A 26,465-nucleotide genomic window follows, 5' to 3' on the forward strand; every position below is an offset into this window, starting at 1 on the left:
ATAGTCATACATGCAAACAAAACTGTGCTAAATTGTGATAACTGATACCTGCTATACGGTGCCAGGACAAGGTCATCCAGTGCCCAGGGCAAATATGCCAAACTGCGCCCCCCATCCCTGCAATAACCCATTGCGCCCGGGCAGCCTCCCTCCTGCCCACCCCTTGTCCCAGCCCTGCTGCTATAGGAAACTGTAACTCCATAAAACTCCATAAAAAAGTCAGTGAACCGCAAGTGGTATGTAGTAAACATTGTAATTGTGCTAAATTAATCTAATCCTTATAAAAATACATTACTGCCACCTTCAGCAAGCTCGTGCGTGTGCTTCTAGATGCATCTCGTCACATTTCAAAATTATGCAATTTATTCATCTTTCAGCTTGAGATTAGAGCGAAAATTTTCTTTTCTCGCATAGTCAGACTATCTCACAATTCTAATTCCATAATTGAGATTTTGTAACAAAGTTTATGGAGTCTATTTATAAAAAAAAATTGCTTTACTAATGTCTCAGCATTCATGCAAAAGTCACAAATAATACTAGTTACGTTTGTATTATGTATGTTTGAGATGTCAGTATGTTGATGATGTTGTTGCCTTTCACAAGACGAATCTAACATCCCCTAACATCTGATCCTAAGAGAAAAAATGGTTGTAAAGGCAATTTTTAAAATTAAAAAAATAAACATGTTATACTTACCTGCTCTGTGCAATGGTATTGCACAGAATAGCCCCAGTCCTCCTTTTCTGGAGTCCCCTGCCAGCGATGTCCCCTACTCCTCTTCTGTTTATGTGCCATAGGGGCTTACTTGGGGGCACACTATCAAGCTGGGCTGTGTGTGCCCATAGACACACACAGCATGGCTTGGGCCTACACCCGCTCCCTCATCACATGATTTGACAGGCAGTTCAGGAGCCAATAGCTTTTGTTTCTTTCAGCAAAGTCTATGAATGCAGAATGAGAGGAGAATGGGGCTGCTTGCAGGGACAGCACTGGATCAAGAGTGGTGTCAGGTTAGTGTTTAGGGAGGAGGAGACGCACAGCAAGTGATCAATCTTTTTTTACCTTAATGCAGGAAATGCATTAACCCTCCTCTTGTGTTAGGGTCAGAACCGACCCATTTTTTTAGGTTTTGAATTCTATAAGTATCACATAAATTTGTTTATTGCATCAATATTTTTTTTACTTTGTCAGGAACCTCTATTTAAACAATGTAATAGAAAAAGAATCCTTTTCACTAAATTATAAAATACTGTGGTGAAAATTAAGACGTTTATGGTGTTAGGGTCAATTCTGACCCAGTTATAATATAGGATTATAGGACACTAATAAGTGCCAAAACTGAAATCATAAACACTCTCTCTGCTTAGTAACACTGACAGCCAATCACCTCTAAACCCTGTGAGCTGTAGTTAGGGAGGGGCCTATCTCTTTTCCTGCTTTTCTGGTTCTCTAAATAAAGTGAAGAAACATAGGACAAATACATTTCAGAGTTGCTGACTTTATTTTACCATTTTTTTAATTTGAAAATGAGAGGTATGCTATCAAAAGAAAGGTCTAAGGGGTCACACCAAAAATATTAAAACCAATCTTTTCAAGGATAAAGAAGCCTAACAAGGTAACCAAGAGGTAAGAAACAAATTGGATGATAAATAATTGTTCAGAGGGTATTTTATGGCTGATTTAAGACACGGGTCAAAACCGACCCATTAACATCATGGATAGTAACAGAAAATTAACATAAGAGGAGGGTTAAGGTAAAAAAATGATTTAATTTTCAAATTACTTTAACATTTGACTAATAGAGAAAATACCTTTACATTTTAGGCTAAAATCAGGTAACCAGAAGAGGAAATAATATGAGGGAGACCTCTACATTGTGCAAACAAATGTGTATGGAGATTCCTGCGCTATTCACCAACAGTGCAGCTACTGCAGAGAGTGAATTGCTATACAGAACTGACAAAAATTTGGAGAGCTAATATTCTGTTATATGACATATTCACTGGACTGAAGCCATTACAGATGAGCAACAGATCACCTACTTTCTGCAACTGATTCATTACAATGTCAGTGATGAGCACAGGAATATCCAAACACTGCATGGTTCCATGAGCATAGATACAAGAGATGAGTGCGGAAGGATGACCTCATCAGTGTGCTGCTTCCTCATTGGCTAATCAACAGGGTGGATCCAGAGTAAGCCAAAATAATGAAACAATATATAAGCATAAGATTACGATCCCGGAATCATGCATTTTGACTTAAGTTCCATTTGTTGGCTGAAGTTAAGATATTTTTTTTAAACTAGCACCGGGAACGGTACTCACCCATGTATGATCAGAGTCCTGTATGCTGTTGGCTGCTAAATTCTTTGAAATTGTCATCCCTTTGCCCCCAACCCCCCCCCCCCCCACCCCCACCCCTCCCTAACTGTGATCTCCTGCTGCTGTAGGGGTTATTACAATCAGTTTTACCTGTCATGGGCACTTGTCAAAAGTGTCGACTATGCCCTCCCTTTCCACCCCCCTGCTCCATTCATAAAAGCTATACTGTCCTCACAATAAAGATTTATTTAATTTACCCATCCACAATTCAGAAAGTCATTTTTATAGGAACTAATAGTAGTACAGTTTGTATAAATGGAGCAGGATTCGACATTAAACACTTTTTTTTTTTGTTACACTGATAAATAATGAAATTGAAATACACACTTTTTTACTATTTTAAAAGCAAACATGGAAGCTTTATTTTTATTGCAGTTCGCTATTGATGCAACCATGACTTTCCTTACTTATGAATTAAAAATAAACTAGCTTTGTATTGTGCTAAAGTGGTTGTAAAGGGTTAAGTTTTTTTTTCTTTTTTGTTACCTTAATGCATTCTCTGCATTAGGCTAAAAAGACCTTTTGTGATCAGCCCCCCAAAATACTTATCTGAGTCCAATCACAATCAAGTGCTGTGCCGAAGAGCAGCTATGCTGCTCTCTCTCTCCTCACTCAACACAGAGGCAGCAGTGGGGGCCGTTGGCTTCCGCTGCTGTCAATCAAATCATGTGAGGAGCGAGCAAGGGGAGGGGCATAACCACACTGTGTGTCAGTAGATGCACACAGCCTGGCTTGGGATATAGCCTGCACATCTGCCCCCCTAGCAAGCAGCCACAGAAGAGGAGCAGACACAGAAGAGGAAGAGCAGACAGGCCTGGGGGGAACTCCAGAAAAAGGGGTTCAGAGCCGCTCTGTGCAAAACTATTGCACAGAGCAGGTAAGCATGTTTATTTTTATAAAAAAAAAAAGAAAAACAACTTTACAATTAATTTAAAATATACTTGTTTTGATGTACTGTTTAGTTCACATCTGCTTACCTGTGGTATAGTTCAAGAGCTCACCGAGGGGGCTTTGCCCTGCCTTGTTATATGCAAAGACGCTCATAAAATAGATAAACCCACATTCAGATGGAAAATAACATGGAGACTGGGAAGTGTTGCAGTGAACTTCAAAGCCGTCGTCACTCTTCACAAATACAACATAATAATCAGCGAAGTTTCCATGAGACCATGACACTGTGAGATTCCCAGGATTGTCCTCCACAACTGTGATCCCATTAGGTGCACATGGAACTGAGAGTAAAAAAATATTATTATGAATCTAGCACAATAATATCAAATGTACAGATAAATGTAGAAGCTTTTATCTTCTCCCTATTTACTAAATGTATCCTGTTAATGTGATCATCTTCTGCCTCTTACAGTGATTGTGGAGGAGGGCAGTGTGCTCTCCTGTTGAGTGTGGTCAGTTTTTAATAGGAAAGTAGAGGGACTGGCAGGAACACCAGGGATTTCACACAAAGGAAACAATACAAAGAGAACAGGATACCTTCTCATACAAGTACATGGTACAGCAGTCACATATCAGGAATCATAGGCGTGCGCACGGGGTGTGCCGGGTGTGCCTGGGCACACCCTAATGCCCAGGCACATCCCAGGGCCTTTTTGCTGGCAGAATGTGTAGGATCTCCATTTCAGCCCCTCTGCTAATGGATAATTGCAGCGCTGCGAGTGGGGCTATTCATTTGGCTGTGTAACTTAGTGCAACCACTGCAGAGTAATCAGGCAGGCAGCCGCATTTTCCGATGCTACCTCTATAGTTCCGGCAACAGCATTCCTGACAGAAGAATATCACTCCGCCGCCTGCTGTCAGGGATGCTGTAACCGGAACTATAGAGGTAGGTCCCTTTTGTCTTTATCTTCTAAGGTTCCGAATCCTGCCCACTGTCACAACGGGGCCGCTACAGCCCACCACTGCCCTGTGCAGGGCCGGCGGCGCTACCTATACATGTCAGTCTGGGGCACCGCCAGTGGCGTTGCGTGCAGGCGGGTTCCAGGAGTCCAGGTTCAGTGGCGGCAGTGGGCGGCCGGGTACCTATCTCCACTGCACACTGCGGGTGTTTGGAGATAGGTGGTGGCAGGGGCGGACTGAGCAATCGGGTCGTGGAGTCAGTCTAGGTCCAGTGGCGGGGAGCAGGCAGTGAAGGCTTAGGCTTCAGAGCAAGGGCAGGATGTTCATGACAGCACCCAGCTCCAAATACCATGATCTCTACAACAAGTGGGCGGCCTCACAGTCAGGGGCTATGGGGATGGTGAGCAGCATGGGCAGCCCATAGGATAGGCTCACAGGGGGCCTGGAGGATGAAGATGCAGTGCGGGAGGCACAGGCAGTCAGGGACCGCTTGGGAGGGACAGTCTGGCTTCCAAACTGCATCAGCTGGAAGGAGCACAGCACCTCGTTTGCTGCCAGAAAGAGAACGAGCCCTGCCTGCTGATGATCATTGAACATCCACCTACTGCTGGCAGGAAGGTACTGGGCATCACACACTTACCCGCAGACACAGACTGGGACAGGGGGACATAGGAGGGAGGGACTGCAGACACCCACCTCTCTCTTTCACCCCTCCTCTCTCCCCTCTTTCATCCTCCTCTCTCTCATCCCCCTTTCTCCCCCCCTTTTCTCTCTCTCCCCTCTCTCATCCTCCTCTCTCCCTTCTCATCCACCCTCTTCACTCCCCTTCCCCCCTCTCTCATCTTCCTCTTTCCCTTCTCATCCACCCCCTGTCTCTCATCTACCCCCTCACTCCCACCAACCCTCACCCCCCTTTCTCTCTCTCATCCTCCTCTCTCCCATCTCATCCAAACCCCCCCTCACTCCCCTTCCCCCCTCTCTCCCTCACCCCCTTCTCTCTCAACCCCCTCTTCTCCCCCTCTCTCTTCCCCCTCCCCCCGCTCTCTGTCTCAACCCCTATTCCACCTCTTTTCCCCCCTCTCTCTCTAGCCCCCTCAACTCCCTATTCCGCCTCTCTTCTCTCACTCCTCTCACCCTCTCATTCTCGCCTCCCCTCACCCCCTCTCTTCTCCCCTCTGGAGAAGGACTCTGTGCTGTGAGGGGGCTGCTTTGCCTGACCTGACCCCCCCTTTACAAATACCTATTGTCTGCCACACTGGTTTAAAGGAGAACTCTGCAGATTCTTGGGTAAATGGGAACTCTGATGTGAGTGGGATCTCTGTGAACTCTGTGGTAACCAAAAAACCCCTCACATCAGAACCCCCCTTACATAACAGTTCACAGAGATCCCTTTTGTGTCAGCGTCCCCCCTTACAGTGTATATAAAGGGTGACTCTGATGTAAGGGGTCTCTGAGTCCCCCCTTACATCAGAGTTTCCAGTGTTCTCCCTTTTTCTGAGTCCCCCCTTACCCTTACAGTGTATATAAAGGGGGACTCTGATGTAAGTATAGGGACTTTGGGAACTCTGATATGAGAAAATGCTGGGAACTCTGATGTAAGGGGGGACTCTGGTGACCAGAGACCCCCTTATATCAAGGTTCCCCTTTACACCAAAGCATTCTTTACATCAGATTTTCCAGTGTAAAGGAGAACTCTGGGGATTCTGATGTAAGGGAGGAACCCTGATTTAAGGGGGGAACTGTGACAGATGAAACGCTATTGACTCTGGTGTAAGGGGACATGCTATAAAATCTGATGTAAAGGAGGACTCAGATGTGGGGCGGGGGGGGGGCACTCTGGACAGTGTGGAATTTGTAAGAGCTTATTCACAAATGTTTTGATTCCTGAAGAGCGATCCACAAACAGATCGCTCTTCAGAGAGCATTTCCGAGGCGGTGAGGAGGCATTGTATCACCTCCACACCACCTGCCTTACCCATTAAACTCCACACTGCACATGGTTGTGGGGCTCATGCAGAGTGCCGCAATTTACTTGAATGGGTCACAGTCAGTTGGTGCGACACCTGCTGAAACCAACAGAGGGGTATAATTGCAGCTGTTGCATGTGAACATGCCCAGCTTCAGCCTCTACAGCTAAAAGGTGGTAGCAATTGAGGGGTGGTAAAAGAACAGTTTAACCGCAGAGTTGTACTACCCCTCAACCACTAGTGTAAACAATTAAATGTTTTAATAAGTTAAAAAAATAAAGCGTTTTATTTAATTTTTTATAACATTGATAAGTGTTAAAAAAACATTTTAATACATTTTAAAATGTTTGTTCACATTTATTTATAAGGGTGTGTGTTTGTGTGTATATATATATATTACTGTGTATTCACATATACGTCCGCATGTGTGATTGCGCTTTGGGGTGCACACCCTAATGCAAAGGGCTGCGCACACCTATGTCAGGAATATGAAGTGTTGGGGTAACAAACACTTTAAGCTGGCTATACTCTAGTAGATTTTAGAATAAATGTTCATAGGAATAGTCTTTGTACATTCGATGATTGCCATTGAAAAGTACTTCAACATTTTGTTTGGAAAATTACATTCATTTCAAAATCGAATGTTAAAAGAAAACAAAAACCACATGCACTGTATGTTCATTCGAGAAAAAATTTCCATCCTGCTCCTTTGAATTTTCTTGTGACTGTTGTCGAAAATGAGTTTTGATTTGAAAAACGAACTAATGATTAGAAAATGTAATTAACGTTCCTTAAACAAAAATTTGAAACAAAATTCTATTTATGTATAGCTAGCTTTACCCTCAACCATTTGATTAGGAAAGTTACATTAACATAGACACTTTTTTCAATTTCATTATTTGTTAAACATTCAGTATTGCTATTGAAAAAAAATGTCTTCATATTTAATCAGTATTTTTTCCATCATGGGACAGCTATTTTAATCCCATTTAGCTAGTTTAATCCCATTTAATCCCATGTAAAACACCATTTACTGTTGCAAGGTCTTTCATTCTGCAGATGTTTGAGTTCAAATATACTAAATTTACAGGTATAAGTGTATCCATCGTTTGATGTTTCAGCATCTTCTTGTGTCTAAATGACAGATTTAACATAATTCCAAAAATATAGTATTTTTTTCTTGAAAATAATTTTTTTCCAAGGGAGAAAAGGGTGGATCTTTGGAAAACGAAGGAGGAAAAGGAGAAGGAGTAGGAGAAGGTGAAGGAGAAGATACGGATTTTAGACTCTCATTGGCCTTTTAGCCAACATTAGACTACAACCTTTTCTTCAGAATTTTTGAATACCATGGATCTTAAATCATAATAAGCCCATAGTTTGTCACTTTAAGGAGCTGCTTTAATCACATACTAAGTTTGCAGCTTCTTTATCTTTTGATCCTTGTCTGTGTTCCATTTTAATCTGGTGCCATGACCACTGCCCCAGGTTTCCTTTTTCAGGATTGCTCATTTCTCTTGCAGCATCCTAAGGGGGCAACCTTGCATGCAGGGACTAGAGTTGTGTTTCCCTACTCGATGTGCAGAAATACAGCCTCATAGCCTAGAATGACATGGAATGCCCCTGCTTCTTCCACCTCCTCCTACCTTATCCCTTCTCCAACCTAACAGACTGACTGGAGACCACTGACAGCTGTTAGCTCTTTCCTGTGAAAACCAGAAGTTCAGAGAGAGTGGGAGCCAGCAGCAGTTGAAAACTGAAACTGTTTGGATAACAATTTAAACAAATAATTTACCAGGAAATATTAATTTTATTGTTTCAACGTGGAAGTCCAGGATCGATCTAACTAATGCCCTAATGCTAAAGGCTCCTCCCATCCTGGCATTTACATGGTCACTAACTCCATCCACTACATCACTACAGGAAGGTTTTCTTTTAAAGGGGCCTAACACCCAGGTACACAATTCTTTTTACCACACATTTTGGGAAAGAGCCACCTAGTAGCAGACTAGCTAACTGCACCTGCTAACATACAGGCTCATGCAGATTCTCTTATGGCACGTGTACTTAAAGTATTATTAAACCCTTAGTGTTTTTTTAGCTTACAATGGAAGTCCAGGATCAATCTAACTAAACCTAAATCTGACCCCACCCCCTTCTAAATCCTATACTAACTACCCTGTAGAAGGAAGATGCTATTACTATTCTGAAGGCGCTCCAGTCCTATCACATGATCTCCCCAGCGACTGGCTTTAGGGGAGAGGAGAGAAAGCCCACAATAGCTGAAATGCCTGGGCGGGGACATCACCCAAAGACCTACTATGGGGCATCAGTTGTCAGCTGCCCCTCCTTTACCCTAAAGCTGGTCTCTTCAAGCTGATCAAATGAATGGACTGGAGCACCCCCAGAATAGGTAGGTATAAGCATCTTTCTTCCACAGGGTAGTTAGAATAGGTTTAGAAGGGGATGGGAGCAGATTTAAGCTAAGTTAGATTGATACTGGACTTCCATTTTAAGCTAAAAAAAAAAAAAAAAACTGAGGGTTTAGGAATAATAATAATACTTTAAGTACATGTGCCATAACAGAATCTACATGGGCCTGTGTGTTAGCAGGTGCAGTTAGCTACTCTGCCACTAGGTGGCTCTTTCCAAAACTAGTGTGGTAAAGGGAATTGTGTATTTGGGTGCTAGGCCCCTTTAAAAAAAAACCTTCCTGTAGTGATGTAGTGGGTGGAGTTAGCGCCCATATAAATGCCAGGATGGTGGAAGCCTTCAGAGTTAGGCCACGGGAATCAAAAACCCTAGAGCTATTTATATGTAGTCAGCTACTGCCAAAGGCCCTGGACAAGGCTGAAACTCTGGGTGAGGTAGTTCATCAAACAGAAGGACCCACTGTAGCTTCCCTGACTATTTTACAGTCTGATGTAGAGTGTAGGCAGGACACAAAAGGCCTTTTAAGCCAGGCTAAGTGTCCTCTGATATGAGTACTAGTACTCCTGGCAACAAGTGTAACATCTGAGAGCATGCCAAGCTGGACAGAGCTATGGAATTGGACAAAAAGAGAGACTGAACTAAAGTAAAGCACTTTATTAGACTCACTGAAAGAAGCTGTAGGCTGTGGGCTAATTATACATGGAGAAGTTGTCCCAACACTTTGGTTCTCCCAAGGAGAAATGAGAAGTGAAGTGAAGATGGCTTACAAGTTATATGCTGGCATTCTGGGCACACATGACTGCTACAGAATAACTGCTCCAGTGTATGGCCAAAGTATTGTCAGTATGTCAATGTGATGTTAAATATCACGACCATCTTTGTTCCAGCGAAGTGCAAGAAAATGCATTTTTTGCGTGGACATTCCTTTATTCTTTAATATCACGTCTAGGGATGTTCATGTGTGGGCCTAGGGCCAGCAGTTTGGCCCATTAGATTGTAAGCTCTTCTGAGCAGGGCCCTCTTAATCCTCTTGTATTTTATTGTATTGTAACTGTATTGTCTCCCTTTTATATTGTAAAGCACTGCGTAAACTGCTGGCGCTATATAAATCCTGAATATTTATAATATGACAAAGGCTTTCATTCCCCAGCAGGTGGGTTGTTGTCCTATCCAAGAAGAAATGGGGCAGGGACTTGAGCAATTTGGCGCCAACAACCAGGCAATCACAAGCCCTCTTACATGTGCACCTGTAAAAATGTGTACTTAACTGTACATATAAAAATTCACAGTAAAAAAAAAGAATCAGCTAGTAATAAATGGTTGCTATTACCATTAGAAATGTGTAAGGACACACTTTCATAATTGTGATCAATGAAATTTAGACAAGCATTTAAATATGGACTTTCCTTTTAACTAAAAAAAATATCTCAGCAGGAAATAAAGTGACACAATGGGACACAATATGGTAATTGTATGACAGCCATTGCTAGTGTTGATAAGCTGATCACACACATAAGGATTTAACTGTACTGCTACTGTACTTATGTTATTAGATTGTAAGCTCTAAGGAGCAGGGCCCTCTTTTTCCTACTGTATTAAACTGTATTGTAATTGTACTGTCTGCCCTTATGTTGTAAAGTGCTGCTTAAACTGTTGGCACTATATAAATCCTGTATAATAATAATATTGTGTGAATATATAACTATACTAAAGCTGGTTGCAGCTCAAATTTTGTCTGATTCCTGCTGGATTAAATTTTAACTGTGGGTGGCCTTTTTGGTACCCCCTGCTCGACAAAAGTTGATTTTTCAATTGACTTTTGTCAGAAGAGATCAGTACGAAAACCGATCCATTAAGGGCTCTTTCACACGGGCGTTCCGTATGTCCGTTTTTCATCCTATCCGTTTGCGGATGAAAAACGGACATAATATCTCTTTGTAAATACGGATGTCATCGGATGATCATCCTCTGACATCCGTTTTTTGTCAGTTCAGTTCAGTTCAGTTCAGTTTTTTTGAACGGAGGAGAACCCTATTTTTTCTTCCTTTCAAAAAACGGAACTGAAGCAAAAACGGATGTCAGTGGTGTCATCCGCAGACATCCGTATTTACATAGACATGCATTATGTCAGTTTTTCATCCGCAAACGGATGGGATGAAAAACGGACATACGGACCGGATGACACAAGTGTCATCCGTGTCCGTTACAAAAAAAAAAAAAAAAAAGGACCTGATCGGGCAAAAAAAAAGGAACGCCCGTGTGAAAGAGCCCTAAGACCTCTCCACCCCATTCCTTGGTTTTCTCAATTCTGCCGTTCTTGATAAATCCACCTAAGTGAAAAGATATAAACAGGTTTTTGAATTTTTACTCTTCCAGCAACAACACACCTGATAACAGACTCCATGTTTTTGGTGACAGAGTTGATCCTGCTTCATTGGTAGCTACCAGGGACACTGCATATTCTGTTCCACACTGTAAGGAAGATATTGTGCATGGAGATACAGACATTGTACAATTAAGACTGGTGTCTCCACTACAAAGAAGTATAGTGTAGTTAGATGAGCCATCAGCTTCAGCTACAGAGAATGTGGCTTCCAGAGCTCCACCGTTGAAAGTAATTTGCACATCTGATGAGGCAGCTGGTCCTAAAATATAAATAAAAAATGAATACCCTTATACAGATTTCCCTATTTCCTGCTGCTAATTATTGTGGAGTTTTATGACCACAGAAATGAAAATATTAATTTAGTAAAGGTCATGGAGCAACTTGGGGGAATCCTAATTCCTACTAATGAAATTATATGTAAACACTCACCTTATAAAACATCCCATTCAGTTTAAAATAGAAATGAAAGGCAAAACATTGTGTATAGATATAAAAAAAACATTATAAAAACATTTTTACATTTTCTATAGGTAATCAAATTCCCTCTGTTCTCAGTTGCATAAGAGCTGGAGGGAGAGGAAGCAGTTGCATAAGAGCTGGAAGGAGAGGAAGCTAAGCCGGGAACTCAGTGTACTCTCCTCCAATGATCAGACTTGCCCTGAAACCCCCCCCCCCCCGACTAGCCATTCCCAGCCATTTACTGGGAAGCGCAGTGAAATTTTACTGGAACACCAAGCTTAGATTTGTTCTTCAATGTCACAGGATCATGTTATGTCTCCTTCTCGTATCCACCAGACACTCTTCAGTAAGGTAGAGGTAAACGCTCAAAATGTCACAGGAAAGCCAGACCCTTCTAACCTAATCAGGCACTCTTCAATGAGCTCTCCAGATCAGGGTCCTAGGGTGAGGGTTCCCTTTTCTAGCTGCAAAAAGGGATCTCTGGAATCAGGCCCCCTCCCCCAGCTAAGCCACAGCTGGGAGTTTGATGAATAATCAGCTGGAGTCAGGAGGACTGCTTCGGATGCAGGTAGCCACCCCCATCCAAACAGGTGACTTCCCTCCAACAGGGAGAAGAGCCCTGCTATTCTAAATCTCAGACTATTTATATGCCTTTCCAGCCACCTACTAGGCACACCTCTGCAGGGATTGGCTGAAGCACACTAACTGTTCAGGTTGCCCATTTGCCTTGGTAAACCCTTTATGTTCCATAGGCCTCTGGAAAAGAGGGGAGAGCAATCAAACCAACAGCCTGTGAGTTTCAGAACACGCAACTGCCCCACTGATTACAGAGGAGCCAAAAAAAAACGAAATTTGTCTAATATCCTAGCAACCTAACTAGGAAAGTGCTACACTTACTTGAATGTCCCTGGAAAGCTGAAAAATTGTGATAGTTTGAAGAGACAAGCAGGCATTTCAGCTTTCTCTTTAGATTTATTAGCAGCACTATGGGGTTGTCTTTATCTAAACAAAGTATGTAGAAGAGTATAGGTCTGATGTGAACCAAACAAATTTGTAGACTTGTTAAAATTTGAAGCACATTAAACAAAACACATACTGAACCAGGGATACAAAAAATGGTGCTAATATCGTATCTTATTTACGTGTAATCTGGCTGTAGGTGATGTCATCTCCTGGTACTCCATTTGCATCCCAGGCATGAAGTTTGATAGTATAAATGGTGCCAGGGTCCAGAGAGGTAAAGTTCAGGGATAAAGACGTGGTGTTCTGGTTCCACCTGGTGCCGGATCCATCTGACCTCATAACAGATACGGAGTACAGAACAGCTGAAGGGACAGGCTTCCAGCCCACACTTACAGAGTCACTGCTATAGGATTCCACAGTGACATTTGTAGGTGCCAAGACTTAAATAAAAAAGAAACTGTTTCAGTGACACAAAAGCCATAGAAATGATGCGAATATATAAAAAAAAGTATATCACATTCAGTAGTCATAGCACACGCATTTTGAAATGTTATAATACTACAGTATTTTATCTCCTAATACTCTATTGTTGCTTATTGCACCTTTCACCTTGATAATGAGTTTGTATTTAAATATTTTCTTCAAATGCTAATACCGTGTTTCCCAGAAAGTAAGCCCAACCCCAAAAATAAGACCTAGTCTCATTATCGGGGAAGGCTGCAAAGTAAGCCCTACTCTGAAAATAAGCCCTAGTTGAAATCCTTGAAAAAATCATGTAATCTGTGCTGTAAAAGTTTTATATAATATCCAGTCCTCCTCCTCCCAGCTGTATGTAACATGATAATACCCTATTTACAGCGCCGCTGGGCGCTCGTGTGACCCACCGGAGCTCTCCTCCTCCTCCCGGCTGACGTCAATAGCCCCTCCCCCTGCAGTGCTCGAACCAGGGCTGATGTCAGCGGGGATCCTGGCATCGGCAGTGCTCGGAGCGGGAAAGAAGAGCTCCGGTGGGTCATGTGAGCGCCCAGCAACGCTGTAAATAAGGTATTTCCTAAAACATTACATAAAGACACACACTGGACATTATATAATCCATTTACAGTGCAGATTAAATGATTTTACAAGGACTCTACCGAGAGTTTATTTCTGAGATTACAGGGAGGTTGACTCCTTTGCTGACAGGGAAAGAGAGGGGGAAAGAAGACAGGAGACAATAAGACATCCCCCGAAAATAAGCCCTAATGCATTTTTTTGTACCTATTTAATGTAAGACCCGGGAAACACTATATTATTTATGCTTTTCGCTAATACAGTAGATGCCATCAGATTTCCTTCTAATACATGATGGGGTAGGAGGATTCTCAGCTTGGGCCGCTTTTAATATAGTGACCTGAACAGGGCTAGCCCAAAACATTGTGCTTCCTGGGTCCAATTAAAAAAGGCTGCCCCCTCCCCAAAAAATAAAAAAATCATGCCCAACAAAAGGCCTCCACATCCATTATTTTATATAAATATAACCTTTAGAAAATATTATGTATACTGTTATCTTCTTCCATAACTCACCACCGGAGCAGTCCACCAAACACCCACTGTCTGTTCTCAGTCCTCCTCTCACTTCTGTGTCTGCCGCGCCCACCACCCTAGAAGATCCAGCCTGTCCTGCGTGAGATGGAGTGCACTGATGTCTGACATCATTGCGCACACCACGACCACATGGGGGAAGTTCCCCGGAGGAGACATTCTGCCTCCTTATTATTCAGTTTTCACTATGGGCAGCAGTATGAGATGGGGAAATGCCACCCGTAACACGCCGCAAACTGATGACACACAAAACTGCTTGGGAGTCAATTTGCTGCCCCTTTCCAAGTGGTGCCTGGGTCCAATGGACCCAGTGGGACCCATGGTAGGGCCAGCTCTGGACCTGAGCATGTATATTCTTTGCATCTGCTGTAGTATCACCAACATACAGTATATAAGCTGCTAAAGACATGAGTGCACCCAGCCATAATGCATTTATTTTAGCGCATAAAACATGTACAAAGAAATGTGCTGATTTGTATCATCAACATCATGATCCAATGGGATTTGTTCTACCCATCAGCAGAAAAATAAAATGAAACCTGCAATCAAACTTTAAACTGAAAAGCCGTTGAAATCAAGGCAATCTACAGGTTCAAACAGAAATTCATGCAGACCTACACATGTTCTATTGCTGATTAACTGGATCTTGATTTAGGACCTATTCATATTGTAGCTACCTGTGTTTTTCAGTACTGGATGAACAAAGTTAGCTGTAACAACACATAGAAAACAATAATTTTCCATGTGGCATGTTCACAATAGACGCTGAGTTTATATGTGTTCCAAATGTAAAATGTTTGCATTTTATTGCATGGGAACGCAAATAAATGCACGTAAATGCTCATAAATGCACCGCACCACAAATCTCACCTACAACAGGAATTAGGTCAGAGGAAATATGCCTTAAACTGGTTGCCACCCGCCCACAGTAGTTATACTGCGAGTGAGTGGCACAGCCCCACCGAATAACGTACCTGTGTGTCAGCGGGGCTCTTCCGGGTTTGCTGGCACGCATGCGCGTCCAACCACAGTGCAATTTTGTCAGCAGATCCCAGCCAATGATACATGGCTGAGACCTGCAGATTGGTTGTGTCCAATCACAGCACAGACTCCTGTGTTTACAAATACACAGGGCTCTGTACACTGATTAGCAATTTGGCTGTTTCTGTTTCAGGGAGAAAATAAGTGTCAGAAAAGTAAAAGCAGCACACATTACACACATTAAAAATTGGTAGGCACATAACCCCTTGAGTGCCTCTAGATGTTAACCCCTTCCCAGCCAGTGTCATTAGTACAGTAGTACAGTATTATCACTGATCACTGTATTAGTGTCACTAGCGATGTCAATGTCAGTTAGTGATGCTCCCAGATAGTGTCTCTTAGTGTCAGATTGCCCGCCATCCTATTACAGTCACAATGTAAGTTACTGATCCCCGCCATTACAGTATGTATGCAAGAAACGGGGGTGCAGTTGTCATGGGGCAGTTGTCATACGTTAACCCTTCCTTAGTCTCCCTAAAAAGGGGTTTTTCATTTTGTCTGTTCCTGTTTTGGAAAGAGTTTTCAAAACTTCCTGTCCAAATCAGCCACAGGTGACAATAAAAACCTGATGGAGGCTCTAACCCATCCTCACTCTTTGCAAATCAAATGAAAACCCTGAGGCTGGAGTTGGCCTTTAGGTTAACCTATAAAATAATTTTTGTATTTTCAACTGAGCTTTTTAGATAATTATTTGTTATTACAAACATCTTACCTGTCTGTGCCCATTTAGGAGGAGAAGGTTGGCTCTTTCCGGCTGAATTGATGGATCTCACTGTTATTTTGTAGGTTGTAGCCGCTTGTAGGCCTGTCACTGTTCCTGGGGAGCTTGTGACAAAAGAATCAAAGAAATGTGTTCCAGCCTGAGCAATTACCTGATAGCTTGTAGCTCCTGCAACCTCTGCCCATTCCACAGTTATACTATTGCTTAGCTTTGAATATGCCTGATCAATAACAGGTACCTCAGGTGCTATAGAAAAATAAACAATAAAAAGTAAGATAGGTCCATTACTCATTACGGATTGTGCCAAAAAAAGGTTTAAGAAACCTACTAACCTGTCAGTTGAAGGGTTTGAGCATGAGCCATAGTACTGCCATCTTTGTCCATGGCTTCCACCATTACTGTATAGTTAGTATTTGGCAGGAGTGTGTTTACTGTTCCTATTACAGTGGCTGGATTAAATACTGCAAATGAAGACTGGCCCAGTGATAAATAAGGGGATACTGTGATTTTATATGACATGGCACCTGTGACTTTAGACCACCGGACATAGATGCTTCTGGATGTAACATCATACGTAGATATTGAGAAACCTGCAAGAAATGCAAATACAGATGCAATAATGGTATACATTTGCCTCAAGAATTTTTGTCAAATCTGTTTGCTATGTTAAGCCAAATTTCATGTCCAGTCTTACTCATGATCATGGCCTCATTCACACGGGCAAAGACATAAATACAATTTTATGCATTTATATGCTTTAGTAGGACATTTCCAAATGCATATAAAAGCATGTAATGATTGAATTATTTTCACTTTGTGTTTAGATGTGTTCAAGTGCAGCTTATCTGCGTTTAGAAAATATTGGATTCTGTGCATTCAGGGGAATATTATACCCTTGCCTACCACGGTACATTTAATAAACCATACTAGTGGTGAAGGACTTAAATCAAGTTAACCGATGCTTCTGAAGCCATGGGCTTGGTATTTTTTTTTTTAGCCAAATATTGACTGTCATGGAAAAGTGGTGTGGGGGCTGTAGAGCAGTAAAGAGCATTGAACAGTCTAATGCTGGCCATAGATGACTAATTTTTTATCAATCAGCCAGCGGGCTGAATGGATTCTCCAACCCACATAAGTGAGGCAGATAGAGGAATCATCTCCACTGTGCTATTGTATCCTGACGGCAAGGACTCTGCTGTCAGAATACAAAAATTCACACAAATTCAAACAAACATTTACCAACCATCTTGTTCGATAAGAGCCGATTCTCTCGAACAGGAACAGCCATGGAAACTCAGCTGGTCACTGCTGGTCAAATTTTGATCCTTCTATGGCCAGCCTAATACCAACCCCACTCACTGCACTGTACTTGTTCATCCCCTTGTGATAGCAAAAAAATGTAAAATAGAAAAAGATAAAAAGTGTCAATAAAATTGAAATATAATAAAAAATATTAATGGAAATGTAAGAAGTATAAAAACACCCCTGCGCACACACCCAAATGCAAATGCACAAATAAAGAAAGCACATGTATGTAAATTGGGATTGTGCCACGCATGTGAGGTATCACTGCGAACTCCAGAGTGAGAGCAATAATTCTAGGGCTGTAATTCATGGTTAACTCTAAAAACCTGTAAAGGCTTTTTAAATCATTGCCTATGAACACTTTTTTAGTTGTTTTTCTATTTTATGGGTGCATGTTTTTTGAAGGCTTAACATGTTGGGTATTTATTTACTCAATACAACCTCATTTTAAAATGTTCCCAAAAAGTTAGGTACTATATTGTGCAGGGCCTCTTTTATTAGAAATATGTAATTGTTTAGGATTTAAATACATTTTCTAGCACAAAATGCAGATTTTTTAACATGTGTGCGGAAAAAAAAATTGCCTCGGCAGACAAATTGCTAGAGCTGATTTCCAGCTTTACTGTTGCTTTAATCAGTTTGTTTTGGCCAAGCTGGCCCAAACTATTCCTTAAATTAACAGGTGCACTTGCTGAGCACACTGTATAAACTGTACAGTATGAAGTCTCAGCTGCATAAAGTGTATACAGTCTTGTGTCTCAGTGTGAGACGAGACCTTCCAGAATCGGGCTGAGCAGCAGTCAGCCATTCATAGGCAACTTTGTATTCTATAATTGAATACAAAGCTTCCTCTGATTGGCTGAGTCAGAGATTGCAATGTCATACAAGGCTGTATACTGTATGTACATAGCTGAGGCTACATAAAGTTTATACAGAGCTAAATCCCACACCACAATGTCCCCTACTTCAGCCAGGACAGACAGCTGCTGGAGAGGAAACCGCTGCGGTTTACCTCCTTGGCAGCTGTCAGTTTTGTGTAAATACAGCCTAAAGGAAAAGTATAGTGTATTTTCACTAAGCATATATTTTGACCTATTGTTGCTATGTTTACCTTTTAAATGTTTAAAGGTAAACTCCAGGAATTTTGTTTTTGCATACTTACAGTGCACCAGTTTGGTTCAATTTAGGTATGACTATCTGATATCCAGAGGGCTACTTGGGATACTATATATCAGTGCAGCAACCCAAGTAACCCTACGTTCACACCAATGCACTTTTTTGTGCGTTTTCTGATTTTCAGATATGCACTACAGTCCATTTAACATGGTTTCCTATGGTACATGTTCACATCTATGCGTTTTTCAGCCAGTGCGTTTTTGGAAAGGGTCGAGAACTTTTTTTCCCGCAGCAAATTGCGTTTTGCATCTAATAGACTTCAATGGAGTTACACCAGAAATGCAAGTGCTAAATTTTGTGGGGTTTTTTTTTCTTCCCTTTAAGAACACTGTATATAGCTGGTTGCTAAGAAGCGGGCCGGGAAGCCAGCAAATGCGTCCTTAACAACCAATGAGTCATCCGCTGTCAGCAGGGTTTCCTGATGAGTCATCAGCTGTCAGCAGTGTTTCCCACTGACAGCTGAATGTAAAAAAAGAATTGCCGGCTAAAAAATTTGAGAAAAAAATGACGTGGGGTCCCCAAAGGGCCTGGTATGGATTTGGGGGGGGGGGGGGGGACCATGCCGTTTTTTTTCATTGCGCTATCAGTGGGGAACCCTGTTGACAGCTGCTAACTCATCGGTTGTTAGGGACGCAGCAGCTGGCTTCCTGGCACGCTCCATAGCAACCAGCTATATACAGTGTTTTTTAAGGGGGGAAGAAAATACAAATTGCAAAATGCATCAAAAACTAGTGTTTAAAAACTCAAAATGCACCGCAAAACGAGCCGGAAAAATGCATCAAGCACAGCCCGCATAGATGTGAACCTAGACTTACATACAGAGAAAGCCATGATCTTATAAGTTAGGTTCTGTGCGCATGGCTTCCCCTTTTCACACACACTAGGGGGTTGGGAGGAGGCCTTTTATATGACGTTGGTTCAGGGAAAGCCTTTTATAGTTTGCCCTTTATTGTCTGTTCTATTATTGAATAAAGTAGCAATGTTTCAGTCTTCACAAGCATATCAAGTCTCATCATGATGTGTTGCAACTTCTAAAAGGTTAGAAAACACAACAATAAAAGGGTAAAAAAAAAAAAAAAAGGTTCTATAAGAGTAAAGGAAGACAGAATTTGTGTTAAAGCAAAACAACTGTATGAGAAGGATGTGGTATAAGCAGCCATTTCCTAGCAAACCTGCTGCATAATCGTTCTAAGGCTGTTCTAAGGAAGGAACTATGAAGGAATTCCAGCTTCTACCACATCATTTTTACCCTAGTATTTTTTTTAAACCTGCCTGCATTTGGAATGGCTGCACATTTCAATTTTGATGTCACAGATTAATACATGATAAAAGATTATACATAAAGTTAAAAAGATATACCTGTGTCAGCTGAAGCTATCTGTAAGACACAAAATATAAGGAGAGCAAATAAAAAAAAAATTACATCATGACAAATCTGAAATTATATATACTTATATTATAAAAACAATTACTGCAAAAAAAAAGAAAGCATCTAAATTTATTTAGATTAGTCAAATTTGGGTAGATTCTCACAGGTTCAACTATAAGCTAATTTGTCAAACTTACCTTCAGTACCTTGGTTTTAAAACTCCATTGCACCCATAAAAATGTATTAGAAATTGTAAGTTGCAGAAAACATTGATTTATAGCCATAATAGTAAATATTTAACAAAATGAGTAATCGGCCTAATGATCAGACAGAGAGTAACTGTAACTTGCAATTTACTAAATAGGTGCACACAGTGCCGGGACAAGGTCATCTAGAGCCGAGGGTGAACATGCCAAATCCCCCCCATCCTCGAAGATGTATGAGCATTATGTGTCAGCAAAAATACCCCCCCCCCCCCAAAAAAAAAGTGAGCACTTATCAGCATGCTTACCTCCTAAGCAAAATGTATCCCTCCTCCCCCCAATACAAATCCACCTATTACTAAAATCCACTTCTAGAGTCCTTGCCCCCCCCCCCCCCCCAACCTCCCCAGCTCTAATCCTTCAATTCTCCATATGCCCAAAGCACAAATCCACCCCCCCCCCCAACCCCCCCCCCTCCTAATACAAATCCTCTACCGCTTAAAACTTCCCCTCTGAGCACAAGTCATCTTACCACACTCCAAATCCCCCCCCCCCCCCCCAGTACAAATTCTCCCCAATCACTTGTCCTAGCAGGGATCTCCCCAAGTTTTCCCTCATAGCACAAATGCCCCCAATCATCCCTGCTAGCACAAATACCCCCTCCAGAATTAAAAAAAATCCCCTCCTGGCACAAATCTCCTCCCCCCTATCAAAAAATGCCCAAAAATCTCCCTCCTAGCACAACTCTTCTTCCCCCATCCCCCCTCCCAACACACACAAATCCCTTAAATCATCACTCTTAGCACACCTCCCAAATATCCCTTCCTAGAACAATTCATATCCCCTGCCACCCCCAAATTCCCCCTCAAAACACAAATCTCCTTCCCCAAGCTCCTTGTGGTGCCCCCCACATCATATGATACCACAGTGCCAAGGGCAGCCACCCCTACCGCCCATACCCTTGTCCTGGTCCTGGTTGCACAAATAGAGACATTATTGCAACAAATGTCAGAATGGTGAGGAGCATGCTTACACTACAGAATAATACAAAACAAAAATGAAACCTCTATAAACATGGACTCTTCACAGCAATGTCTCTGTGACTTAAAGTGGTTGTAAACCTCAGACATAAAATATGAACAAAGCATATGCCTCTATAGTGTGTGCTCGTCTCAACCCAGAGCACTAAGTGTCATTTTTGCCCGCTACCTCTGCTATAAGCATGAGTTACTAGTGACAAGTTTTCCTGACACCAAGAGAAAATGGTGATAGGGGAGGGAGCTCCAGCTGATTGACAACCATAATTCTGTTCCTGTGTGAGGGGGGTGTGTCCCTTTCCTCCAATGAGCTCTCAGAGCTCTCCTCACTGATATTACTTCAGCTCTTCGCCCCCATGCTTTTCAGAGCTGAGAGATGCTGTGTAAATGGTGCACTTTGAATGAATATAGGGGAAAGACTGATCCAGATAAACAGATTCAAATTATGTGGGAGGATTTGTTTAATCTCTGTGCATCACCTGAGGCCAGTCACTTCACTGGGAATACTAGAAGGTTTACAAATACTTTAAAGTGGTTGTAAACTCTTTTTATCTTAAAAGAGGTTGATACTTACCTTCTCTGTGCAATGATATTGCACAAAGCAGTCCCTTATCTCTTCTTTAGCCGTCCCCTGCTTGTGTTCTCTGCTCTTCCTCTTCTGCCTGTGCCCCCGTAGCAAGCTGTGTGTTATGGGGGGGCACACGTGAGAGCCCACTCCAGAGGTGGGCTGTGTGTGCCCATAGACAAACACAGCTCAGCATGGCCATACTCCCTGCTCAAAGGATTTGACTGAAAACAGCAGGAACCAATGGCGTCCGCAGCCCTAGTAAAACCTGTGAGACCAGGAAGAGGGGCCAGGAGAGCTGCAAATGGGCACAGCACTGGATTGATAGAGGACTCAGGTAAGTGTCTGGGGGGGGGGAAGTGGTGGGACATTTTTAACATTTTTTACCTTAATGCAGGAAAAACATTAGACTTTAGAACCACTTTGATCCAGATAACATATGGCTGCATAGCATAGTCTCAATAACAGTCTATAGCTACAAGGAGTCTAGCTGAAAATCACTACTTCAATAAAACACTTCAGAACACAATCAGCTTATCCTCATAACCAGCACCCCTGTCAATGAAGTCTAGGGTAGCTGTAAGGATCAATAGCGTGAAGACACTGAAAATACAAGAGGAAGCGCCCTACCAAAAAAAAATAGTACTCTGGTAGCAATAAGAGAGGTGCTCCCTACAGTAGCTGGGTTTTTCTACGATGGTTAATGGTACATTTGAGCCTGTACATCTCTGCTTCTGAGATGCTTTAGCGCTTTTAACAGTTTCCAGAAATTCAAACGAACATTGGCTTGAAATTATATTGTGTTGGTATGATCATCTATACTGCACCTATAAAGAGTTTACTGGAAATATATGTTTTAAACATGTACAGAAGTGGTGTCACTTTTGCAATGTTCACACTGAAGCATATATTAGGGCCAGTTCACACCATAGAAATGCCGTCCGGATGTGTTCCAGATGCTTTTCTGCATGCGTGATTTTAACGCATTGTCGATGTGTTCCAGTGCGTTTTTGATGCATTTTTGGTGCGTTTTTTGATGCAGTCCAGTGCATCCCCCTTTATTTTCTTAACTTTAAATAAGGACATGTGTGTTCCAGAGCGTTTTCGGTGCATTTAGGTGCGTTCCAATGCGTTTTTGATGCGTTTTACAGCGTTCTAGTACAGTCCAGTGCAGAAAAAATGCAGCATGTTCTACTTTTTTTTCTGGAACTGGAACGCACTGGTGTGAACTATGCCATTGAAAACCATATAACCTATTTCCATGTGTTTTTGATGCAGAAAAAAAATGCACTGGACTGCATGTGGTGTGAACTGGCCCTAAGTCAATATAAGGGAATTTGGGGACTATATTGTTATTATGAATCAGGAGTCAGGAGTTCTAAATTCAAAGTCAGTATTCTGGCTCTAAAATGTTGTTTCATGATATGAATCCAGTGGGTAGCTAGCCTTCAACTGCACAAGATACAAAATGATATGCCTGTTTTTTGTTTTTATTTTGGAAGGTTTAAATCCATATCTAACAGTTTTATGGCCAATTTTGATTCAGACAGATGTGCTTATATATATATTTAATTGGAGAAGTTTTTTTATTCGATCTTTCTAATTACATTTCAAGAGAAGCAGAAATAATCAACAGATTCTGCTTAGTGGATAAAAAGTATTTTATCGTTTTACCTGTATAATGACTTTGCTTCTGCATTTTTGCCAGAAATGTTGTTAATACCTTATGCCACTCTAAACCTGGAGTAATCTATTTTTTCAGCGAAAAGATTTAACGAGATGGATTTTTCCTTATTATAGTGGCATTTCTCATTTTTTGCTTTCCACCAATCTGTTTACATTTACCATATTTTTTACATTGCAGATCAACATCCCAGCTTTTTATATCAATCTCATAAATTGAGACAAGTGAACCAATACGCTAACCAATAAATAAGCAAATAAATAGTGGATAAATAGTGAAATCACTGTGTGAAGCAAAGTGATAGCATCCAATTTTTTGTAGTCTCACCACATACAATAAAAGTACATTATAATTGTCTACATTATAATCTCATACATTGATTAACTATTTTTGGTAAACTTTATAAATAGGCTCATAGAACGTTTAAAATATGTTTTTCTATCTTATCTATTTGTCTTTGCATTTGACTTTCAGGAAGGCCATTTTCCCATGTATCACATGTTCTCATGAAATAAAAAAACATAAAAGATAAAAAAACAGAAATATACATAAACATCTGTACATATGGAGCTTTATGAAAACACAATCCTTCTGACACTAAATGATGGGAAAATACAATATTATGTCTAAAGACGTTTGAACTTCTGGAAGGAAATCTTTCACATAGATCATACTAAAAATCACCTGGTGGAGAAAGTTTAGTAGTTTTGGTGACTTTTATTCATATAACACTATAACAGTAACCTGCAAGGAGTCCAAACTCTGCTGCTCTGAGCTTTGGCACTGGAGATGGCTATCCAAAATGGGGAGATTTACATAATTTTAATATTTCCTGTTCAATAGGTTTTATAAAAGTTTTGACACGTACAAAGAAAGTATTGTACATAAATACAAACACATACTCAGTATAGTTCAGTTTAGTGTTTTGGAGCACAAATAAATGTCACCAAAAAAAAAAAAAAATGATGTCCAACTTCTGGCAGTGGAAGACCAAATTTAGCCCCTGTCCTCATCTAAGATAGTTGTAATTAATTCTTCTTCACAATAATCTATAATTAACTTTGGAGGGATCTTACAGGAGCACAAAGATGGTTGTATGAAAGTGATGAGTTCCAGAAAATGGGGAGCAGATTGGAATTTACTCTCAAAACCAGTGAGATTTAACAGGGTTTCAGTTTTAGATAAAAGAGAAGCAACACAATGATGTAGCTGTATGTATCAGAGAAGTTCCAGGGCAGGTGTGTTTTCCTCGAAAGTTATTTAAAAGATTAATACTGTGGTAAGGAGAGAATAGACATCTGTAAAGCCCTTTGAGTCCACCATTTAGAAGGACGCATAAAGATTTAAAAGGATTCTCTTGTCCAGGTGGAAACATAGGGCATTTCACCAGACCCAGTAAGAGCAGCTGAGATGAAAGAAGCCTCCGGAATATTTTTTAGAGTCCCATACCTTAAATGAGTGGGTCAGAGAAGCGCTCAGTGGTGACAGTCTTAACCGGAATGGGAGCCAGATAAGGGAGGAGACAATAATTTGCATCTAGTAAACCCCAAACTGGGATTGCCGACTGTGTAGTGGGGCCAGTGGTGCAATATCAGCTGCTCCATAATAGTTAATCAAAAGTGGCCACCACTAGTCTTATGGCAGAAAAGAGAAGATCTAATTATCCCAGGACAGGTTGAGCCCCATTTTAATTGTAATAGTTTGTTTTGAAATATTTCCAGCAAGATACTAGGCATAGGAATAGATAGAACTAAAATAATTAAATGTAAATTTGGGAGGAACCCAATTTTAATAGCATTTAATCCTCCAATCCAAGAGCTTTGATATTTGCTCTAGGAACATAAGAGAGCAGTAAGGTGATGGATGAGGGGGGAAAATTTGCTTGGTAAGGTATAAAGTAGTGAAGTTTAGATTTTAGGTGATGTCTGAAATATGGGAGTTCCACAGTGTATGCAAAGATAAAGTTACGCTAAAGATTAGACAAGGTTGTATTTAACAAAATATCCACAGCAACTGACTTTGAGGTATTGACTTTAAATCCTGAGAATGCTGCAATTTTCTCTAGAGAGTCAAAAAGACAAGGTGAAGCACCATGGGGTGAAGTGATAGTAAATAGAATATTGTCAGCAATTTGTGCCATTTTGTTTTCTATTCCTGCTTTTTCCAAGCCCTTGATATCCTTATGTTGTCCTAAATATAAAGTTGAAGGTTTTAATGCTAAAGCAAATACAATGGAGGATAAAGGGCTTCCGTGTCTTGTCCTGGGGAAGGAAGAGGATTGGAACCCAAAATATTGTATAGAGGCAGAGGGAACTGAATTTAAATTGCATGTATGGCCAAAAGTATCAAAAGCTTTATTTCTGTTCTTAGTTCTTGCATGGGGGTGTGAGCTAAGTGGATAAAATGAAATATTCTTCTAATATAATCACTGACTTGTCTGACAAAACCAGTTTGATCTCAATGAATTAGCTGATCTAAGTAGATATTATGATTTTAGTATTTTATATTGTTATAATTTATTCAATTCAGCGAAGCAACATTGTTCTGGACATTGACAGACTCTACAAAATATATTTTTTTGTATATAAACAGTGAACTGTTTGAATGTCCTGGAAACAGATTGGAGGGACTTCAATAAAACTGCTGCGCTAATTTTAACACTTTTGGTGCTGACAGCAACTCATTCACCAAATTCAGGTAGTTCGAAAATGCGCCACTTTTTCATTGTGGCGCAATGGATGCGCCATATTCAAAATAAAATATCTTAAGAAAGTGGAGCTCATTAAGACAGACTTTCTTTTGGCGTACAGAGAGAGGAACTGGCAGAGACAGATTTTGCAAAAATGTCTTGTTGACATCTGCAACAGTTTTGGTTCTAAAAGCGACTCGTGCGCCAAATTCAGGTAGTTCTACCTTGCTCCAATAAAGTAGATCTAATTAGGACCAACTTTCTTTTGGTATACAGACACACACTTTGTGAAACTGTCTTGCATGCATTCTAAAAATTGCACACTGTGCGCCAAAGTCAAGTACAAGTTGCAAGTACATGAATTTGGCCCATTCTGCACCACTTTTAGAATGCATAAGAGACACTTTCACAAAACCTGTCTGCCCCAGTTTTTATGAATTCCAGGAATTATCTTGAATTTCAGGGAATATTTATCCAACCTGATTTTGACCAATTCTGGTTAGACTGGGGAGATGTAGATCAATGGGCACCTGCAAAAAGCCTCAAATGTCTCCAGCCACCTGATTTCAAGTTAGCTAGCTAACTATATGTGTTTGATTATTTTTGCCATATCTTTTTTCATATCATATCTTTTTTCATTCCTATCCAGGAATA

The 26,465-nt window shown here is 41.1% G+C and overlaps 1 protein-coding gene across 1 annotated transcript in view; it reads right to left on the bottom strand.

Annotated features, from left to right (window-relative positions):
- The window catches only part of LOC309561864 (fibronectin type III domain-containing protein 7-like), a gene marked incomplete at its 5' end in the record, with an annotated part of 47,549 nt that overhangs the window by 17,915 nt on the left and 3,169 nt on the right, over window positions 1–26,465 (bottom strand). Inside the window, 6 exons of the mRNA XM_082265929.1 lie at window positions 3,362–3,616; window positions 11,020–11,277; window positions 12,620–12,880; window positions 15,775–16,029; window positions 16,116–16,373; window positions 19,624–19,642. Coding sequence (XP_082122055.1) covers window positions 3,362–3,616; window positions 11,020–11,277; window positions 12,620–12,880; window positions 15,775–16,029; window positions 16,116–16,373; window positions 19,624–19,642 — 1,306 coding nt within the window. The remainder of the gene's footprint in view (window positions 1–3,361; window positions 3,617–11,019; window positions 11,278–12,619; window positions 12,881–15,774; window positions 16,030–16,115; window positions 16,374–19,623; window positions 19,643–26,465) is intronic.

Source organism: Pelophylax lessonae (assembly GCF_965119305.1).
Source record: "Pelophylax lessonae genome assembly, chromosome: 8".
Taxonomy (NCBI): domain Eukaryota; kingdom Metazoa; phylum Chordata; class Amphibia; order Anura; family Ranidae; genus Pelophylax; species Pelophylax lessonae.